The 7,914-nt window shown below is 45.9% G+C and overlaps 1 protein-coding gene across 2 annotated transcripts in view; it reads right to left on the reverse strand.

Moving 5' to 3' along the window:
• FBXL17 (F-box and leucine rich repeat protein 17) overlaps positions 1-6,045 on the reverse strand; it is a 470,512-nt gene extending 464,467 nt beyond the window's left edge. For both annotated transcript variants that reach the window (XM_045837972.1, XM_045837971.1), the window contains exon 1: positions 4,955-6,045. In XM_045837972.1, the coding sequence (XP_045693928.1) occupies positions 4,955-5,914 (960 nt within the window). In that variant the 5' untranslated portion in view covers positions 5,915-6,045. The remainder of the gene's footprint in view (positions 1-4,954) is intronic.
• Between the last annotated feature and the right edge of the window lie 1,869 nt (positions 6,046-7,914).

Raw genomic sequence — 7,914 nt, forward strand, 5'->3', positions numbered from 1 at the left:
CTCTAAGGCTCTCTCAGTAGCAGAGCTAGGGAATGTGTGTATGTATATATGCATGTACGTAACCAATTTCCCATTACTGCTATTTTCTTTCTCCATGTGTATACCCTTACCATACTAGTTGGGCTCCAAATTGGCCAAGACTTGGGCAAGACTCTCAATAAGCATAAAATAGGGTATTTAGCCAAAGTTAAGCAACTAATATGCTAACATTAAATGCTTCCATATTTGCCCTCACTTTCCTTCCCTTACATTCCTTATCGTTTACACAACCTGATACCCCAAATTGGCAAAGAACAACTCAACGTTATTCCCTTGACAGCTACTCAGTATAAGGCACCACAATTTATAGACTTCTTAAATTGTGAAGAAAACAAATCTTACCTTTTGGAAGCCTGATTAAGTTAATCAAGATTGCTTAGCATTTTCAGCAAAGAAAAACCTTGGACCTGACTTCCTAAAAACCTTTCAATGTGCGCTAAAACTATCCCTAGAACTCCAGAGACATACCTTCTAGAGGTTATTTGGTACTGGAGCCTTAAATCAAACATTCATGAAATGCTATATGTAATATAGAGCCTCTTGCCCATGAATAATCTACATTCTAAGCTTTAAAAAGTGGTATTATTATTTTTCACTTGACTCTTATTTCCATTGCTTTCATGCTTGTTAGTGTATCTGAAAAAAATACATCAGGTACACAAGCTTTGCTCCAAAGCTCATTTCTCTTATAGAATTCTTCCTCAAACACTAAAGCAACCTGTTGGTAATAAAGCTGTAAAAATAAAGATTTAACACCTACTGACACATTCTCAGGGTGCTTGCACAGTGAGGTGGTTTTCTAATGGTGGTGGTGGATTTTAGAACTCTCACCTGGTTTCCTTTGAAAAGAAATAGGTCTGCTGACAGAGAGCAAGATACCTAAACATAGCACACAAAGTCTCTAAAATTTAAATATAGATCACAACATACCCAGTTACTCAAATAGTAATTATAAAAAAAATTCCACTGTTGTGATTTGTAAAATTGTTGCATAATTGTTCTACCATATAAATATCTAATTGTTATATCAGTAGGCAGGGTTGCTTAAGTTGTAAAGGCAACAGGTAGCAAAGTTCGAAGCTAGCTTATTTGATTCAAAACAATCAATTAACCAGTCAAAGATCAACTATAACAGGCTTAAGTACTTAAAATACTACTCTCACAGTTGACCTTTGAAGAGCTATGCCTTGCTCCTCAAATTTCTTATATTAAATATCACAGTTCAACCCTACAGACCCAATTTTAAATTAGCCTCTGACTCATAAGGACTTCAAAGTCAGTCATCTGGTGTAGGCTCCTCCTCACCCTCACCACCCCGCCCACCCTCATTCATGAATCTCTTTCCTGGAATCTCTGAGAGAAGATTATTCAAGCCCCCTCACACAATATGTTGAAAGGCTCTGTCACTAAGACAGAGTGTCACAGGAGACACTAAGCTGGGTTCCAGTCCAGGGTCTGCCATGAAGTATCTAAAATGTCTTGGGGTAAGTAAGCCATTTCACTTCTCCAGCCTGTATCTTCAAGCATAAGATGTGGGGAAAGACCAGTTGCTGTCGAAGGTCCCTTCCTGTTCTAAACTTACATAATTATGATTTCCAGTGAGGCTCACTATTTCAAGAAAGAACTCATTTCATTTTTACACAGCTCTTATTGTTGAAAGGACTTTCTAAATTTCCAAATATACACATTCTTCAACCCTGAAATTTCACTTCTTGAAATCTACCCTAGAAATGATGACCACGTGTACATAGAAAAAAATCAATTAGTATTGTGTGTAAAAACAATTAATTAGAAACATCCATTCCTAGAGAAATAAATACAGCATGACATAACACCATGGGATACTATGCAGCAATTAAAAGAACGAAGGAAACCATGTACTCGCTAATGGAAAAGATCTCCAAACCATACTATAAATAAAAAAAAAAACTGCAGAACATGTACATTTCGATGCCATTTATGAAAAAAAAAAACTATGACAGTTTACATGCGACTTTCTACAATGATGGAAATGTTCTGGATCACAGTTTAGTACAGTAGCATCCAGTTACCCATGACTACTGATATTGTGACTGAGAAACAGAATTTTACATTTTATTTAATTTTAACTACTTTAAATTTAAATAGCCACATGTGGCTACTGGCTATTATACTTGACAGCACAGGTCTAGAAGAACAATCTGAACTGATAATAGTACTTAGTTCCCTCTAAAAAGGAAACTACAAAGAAATGTAGAGGTAAACAAAGGTGAACTTTTGCTTTACCTGTACTGTTTGAATGTTTTAAAGCAGGTAATACTTATTATTTATATAAAATAAAACTTAAAAATAAAAGACCTTGTTAATACTGAGATAAAAATCTGCCTATGAAGCACCAAAGAATGAATTCACTTTTTCTCTTTTGCTTTTGCCATACCTGAAAAAAATTGGAGAAGTATGAGAGCTTTCCTCAATAATACTCTTTAAATCATATTTCCTCACATATCTCTTCCCCCCCACATCCCCTTTTTAACAACTACAGTAACTTCAGGTACAAAAGGTACAAAAATATAGTCATAAAGGCTATTAACTCATTAGCAAGGGAGCAGGACATACAGTACTTTCTAAGAATGTTTTCCAATGGAGGTGATGAATTTGTGCCTCTCTATGCAACAATGCTTCCTATACTGAGAAAGAAAGACAAAGAGGAAGAGAGAAGAGAAAAAAGGAAAGAAGAGAAGAGAAAAGAAGCCATAGCTCCCTAAGTGTTCCCTTCTCCAAGCCAAACACTTCCAGTTCTCCACAGAAACAGAGCCAGAACCCTCTCAACATTGCATGGCTCTACTGCAACTCAGAACAAAAACTCAAGTCAAAATATTAACATTTCTTAGACACTTCTCTTAGTGGTAGGGCATATTCACCCAGGGTCTCAGTACAGACTTCTAAACTTTTGGTCATTCATTTGTTTATAAATAAATAGTGAGTACCAGTAAATGCCAGGCACTGCACTTAGCAGAGGTGGTACAGCAATAAACAAGATTCACATGTTGACCGAGCCTCTGCCCCCAAAAGCCTTATTACCAAAAATTCTATTGGAGTTGATAAACACTGAAAAACCTTGATTTCAGCTTATTCCAGACAGTCCAACTCACTTGTTGCTGAATACAACTAGGACCATGAGACCCATACAATCTTTATTCAAGTTTCTAATACAGGGGAAAATTCTACATAGTGTGTCCAAATTCTCCAGCGCAATGGGGTAAGTCTAATGAGTAATTCCCAAATGTCCCTTAGACCAAGTTTTCAAGAGTCCATGGCAAAAATGTAAAAAAATTAATGTAACATATACAAGTAGAGTAAGCTTGCCTATAGAGATTCTCTTTATTATGAAGTTGTGCCCCCTTTTTTTGTATTGTATTAAAATGTTCTCTACCTCATGAAATAGTGGTTTTGGGTAGAAAGCAGGAAGTACCTTGTTTTTTATTTGGTTTGTTTTTAAACAGTCTTACTTGACAAATAACAAAACAGCAATCAAACCTCTGTAACAAATATTTGTTATTTTATTTGTCCATGTCACCCACAGATTTAAAGGACTCAAGAAGTTCTCTCTGCTCTAAAATGCATAACATAAAGCAGGCAATTATTCCTTCAAAGCACATATTTCCACAAGAGTTAAGTCATTACATTTTGACATGAGGAAAAGTTAAAGTTACCCACTCTTGCTGTATAATTTTCAAGGACATTAATATGACAATAAAACCAGTTAAAAAATCACAGGATTAAATAAGCAAAAAGTCTAATCAAACAAAGTACTGGTGACAGTAACAATTGTAATTAATGACAGTTACTTCGGTAACAATAAAAGTAACCAATTTTTATCTAAGTTATTTGTAGCTAGTCTTAAATATCACCCACACTGAAAAAGGAGGTTTACTTTTAAGTTCCAGAAAGGGGGTGTGGGAGACAGAAGAGAGAAAACGAGGGGAAAGATCACTTGTTAATAATAATAATAATAATACAAACTCTATCACATAATTAAGTGTATCACTAGTAACGACTAATTTTATTTAGTACCTGAAAGTGAGACAAAGCTCCCACAAGGCACCCATCTCTTCTCCACTCACCCATTCCTCAATGAAAAGTATTTGCCCTCACCTTCTGATTATACTTATATGTAAGGCTTAAAATGTAGGAGGCTAATATAACACAGCCTAAACCAAGGGGTTTTCAAGTCAAGCAGCCCTGAGTTCCCTAGATGTGTCTCTTACTTTCCATGTGTGACCTTAGGCAAGTCATTCAACCTCTTCAAGTCCGACTAGGCTGTAAGCTCCGTAGAGCAAATTTCACTTCTGACTGACTTAGTACTGCAGGCAAATAGTATTGAAATACCAGATTCTTCTTGTACAAAATAAGGATGTGAATAACATCCTTACAGCAGCAACTAGGGGATTAAATTAAATATTATTTACATAAACCTCTGGCGCAGTGACTGATCATAGCAAATGCCCCCCCCAAAAAAAAATACCACTTACTGACATCAACTGACAGCTATCAAACCTGAAAGTAGTTTGAAGACTTTCAAATACTAACATAAAAAGAATTTACCCAGTAAATGCTAGTTGCTTAATTAATAAAAATATTCCACAAAAAGGGTACGAATAGTTTCTAAACCACTGGGCTGGGAATGTAATCATAGATGAACCTTGAATTGCGTGTAACAAACCCAAGCTCTTAATAGACATTTAGTCGACTCCAAGTTTTTCTACTTCAAAAGTAGGCCCTAAGCATCCTCCCATTGGTCTCCCACTCTCCCAGTGGACGTCTCGGGCTGTCAGGGAACCCCCTCCTCCGCGCTGAGGGGGAGGAGAGAGGAAACCCGGAGGAGGGGGCCGGGTGGGGGGAAAGCGCGCGTCCCCGCGCCATCGCCCAGACCCACCTTGAGCAGGATGGATGGCGGCAGCTGGTTGATGTCTGGGGTTTCGGGGGGCGGCTCCCTAGGGCAGTCGCAGGGGTTTCCATGGGGGTCCTGACAGTCCGCGTCGCCGCAATCGTGCTGGGCAGGCGAGGGGGCGGCGCTCCCCACTCGCACAGCGTCCCCGCCGGCCTCGGCAGGGGCACCTTCGGAAGTGGGAGAGGAGGGCGGGGGGCAGAGAGGTTGTGGCGGCTGCTCCGAGCCCGGGCAGCCACCGGCATCGGGGGGCCGCGGAGGCGAGGCGCCCCCTCCCGCCGGCCCGCCGCCGCCGCTGCCCCCACCGCCACAGCGGGGCTGCTTACAAGGGGTGCAGGCGGGCACCCCGGCCCCCTTCCGCTTGCACACCATCTCAGGGGGCGTGGGGGGATCGGCCGGCGGCGGCCCCCGGAAGAGCTGCACCGCGACAGGCGGCCCCAGGAAGCGCACGGGCCCCACGCTGGCCAAGAAGAGGCTCCGGCCCTGCTGCTCCCAGGCGGCGGCCGCAGCCAGCCCCAGCTCTCTGCAGCAGGCGGCGGGCGACGAGGCTGAGGCGGCGGCGGCCGCGGCGGCGGCGGCCGAGGAGAGTAGGAAGCGGCGGGCAGCGGCGGCGCAGTCCTCGGCGGCCAGGGCCGCGCAGCGCCGCGCCAGGTGCTGAGGGGAGGCGGCCGCGGCGTAGGCCCCGTCCCGCGGCGGCGGCGAGAGCGGCGGCTCCTCCTCTGGGCCGGCGGGGGCGGGAGCGCCGGGGCTGTGCACGATGAAGCAGAGCATGCAGGGCCCGCGGAAGAAGCAGTCCCGGCTCCGGGGCGCCGCCGGCTGTGGGGGCGCCTTGGCCGGGGTCCGGCGGGGCAGCCTGAGGAGAGGGCGGCGGCGGCGGCACCAGCTGCAACAGCGAGGCCTCTTCTGGTTCGGGCGGTTACGCGACTCCTTCGAAAGAAGGTGGCCCATATAGAAGGCCCCGAGGAGGGGGACCGGGACGGGGAAGGAGGGAGGCCCGGAGAGGCGGGTTCCCGGCAGCGGGGCAGGCCGCTCGCCGACTGGGCCTCGGGCCCGCGGCAGGGTCGCCCTCCCTGCGCACACACGCGCACACACGGGCACACATGCGACGGTGGGGGGTGGGCGTCAGCTGCGGGCCGCCTCGGCGCCCGTCGGGGGCTACATGCTTTGCCCAGGGAAGCCGGGAGAACGATGGGCGCGAGCTTTGGGTACGCGACGGAGAGAGCGAGCCTGCCGGCTGGGCGACCAGTCCGAGCCTGACCCGCCGGCTCAGTCAGTCACTGCGTCGGCAAGGGGAACGCAGGGTCCCGCTCTGACCATTTTAACTGCGGCTCCGCCGGCGGCGCGCGCGCCCGCGACACAGCTCCGAGCCGCAGGAGCGCGCGGCCAGCTCCGGCAGGGGGCGGAGCTGGCTGCGGCGGCGCGCTCCGGGCGGGGCTGCGGTCGCCGGCTGCTCTGGGCACCGCGGCTAGCGTGGGACTACTGGGACGCTGGCCGGCGAGCGAGCGGGTCTCCCAACCCCCTGTCCCCAAGGTTTCACGGAGTCACTTGGCCCCCGCCTTTTTTGGGGGGCCGGAGGAGACCCTTCGGAACCAGCTGTGTGACATCCGTTTGCAAAGCTGCGCTGACGTCTTTAGGTATAAGTTCAAGAACTGCCATTGGCCCGGAGCCGCTCAGCTCTTCCTTTCACCCCCACCCCCGACTTTAGGACTGTGGCCACTAAGGAGTTGCAAACAGGATTCAGTCTGAAGGCAGACCAGTGTCGGGGCTGCCTCTTTGGTGGAGTGGCAGATGTGTGCCCCTTAGGTGCTACGGACCGGTGTTCTCACAAAGGGGTTAATTGGTAGAGCAACAGTGTTGTGTTTCTCCTCCTGCTTTCATACTTTTGTTACTTGTGGCAGATTACTAACTACATAACTTTATTTCAAGATGAAAGCGTGTATCAAATTACCTATACATACCAGAAAGATAGTTTGTCAACCCAGTGAGTCAATCCAGCATCCCAGGCGATAAGCTAAAGGTCTGAACCTTTCAAGTCCCATCTATCTATCACATACTTTAAAAACGATTGTGAAGTGCTTGATGTATTATAAAGTGGTTCTAGGTAGACCTTGGTGACTGAGCGGAGAAAGAAAGTAGGCTTTGCAGACAACGCTTAGAAGGTTTGATACCAGATAATGATACCAGAGAGACAGTACAGTACCTGGTGTTGAGAGATTAGTTTTCACGAGGGAGAAGAAATTGGAAGAGGCCTAGTGATGGGAATAAGCTAGTTTAAAGAAGAAGATAAGAGATAATACAAGGCACTTGAGAAGATGGAATAGCAAGTACCTTAGGCGGGATACCATCTTCACTGTGATTGGAAGGAATAAGGAAAGGAGGGGTAAAGAAGGGATGCAGTTAGGTGGATGTTTCTGGAAAGGAAAGGAGAGGGGAGAGAAAGGAAACGGTTTCTTCAAATGGTCTCTTTCTTTTAAGTGGAGCCCGGTTACCTGATGAAGGGTGGAAGGACGATGGCAGGAGTTTCTAAAAGCCACTGAGGATAACTTGAGAGAACTAGTTGAGGAAGCAAAATTCAAGGTCCATCCCCTTAGAGACCATTGTTTGAGCCTGTGTAATCTTAACCACCATAGTGGCCAGCCTCACCTATCCTTCACCCAAATGTACTATCAAACCTTTGCTAATAATTGCCTCTTTGTTAAGAATGACTTTTATTTTAGGCCTACCAGTATTCAGGGAGCTCCCTTTCTGAGCTTGATCATGGTGAGATGGAAGTCCAAGAAACCTAGAAGCAAAGATTCATGAAAGGGTTTTAGGTACCTGTTACTATCAAATGCATTGCCCACACTACATTTACCTATGTATATATTATCCACACAGTTTTCATTCCTCTAGCTGTACAGGTATATTCTAGGGCCCCAAAGCTTGATTCTTAAGGACGGGAGGTTAGG

Source organism: Phyllostomus hastatus, unplaced genomic scaffold (genome assembly GCF_019186645.2).
Source record: "Phyllostomus hastatus isolate PE091 unplaced genomic scaffold, TTU_PhHast_1.1 phas_contig_254, whole genome shotgun sequence".
Classification (NCBI taxonomy): Eukaryota; Metazoa; Chordata; class Mammalia; order Chiroptera; family Phyllostomidae; genus Phyllostomus; species Phyllostomus hastatus.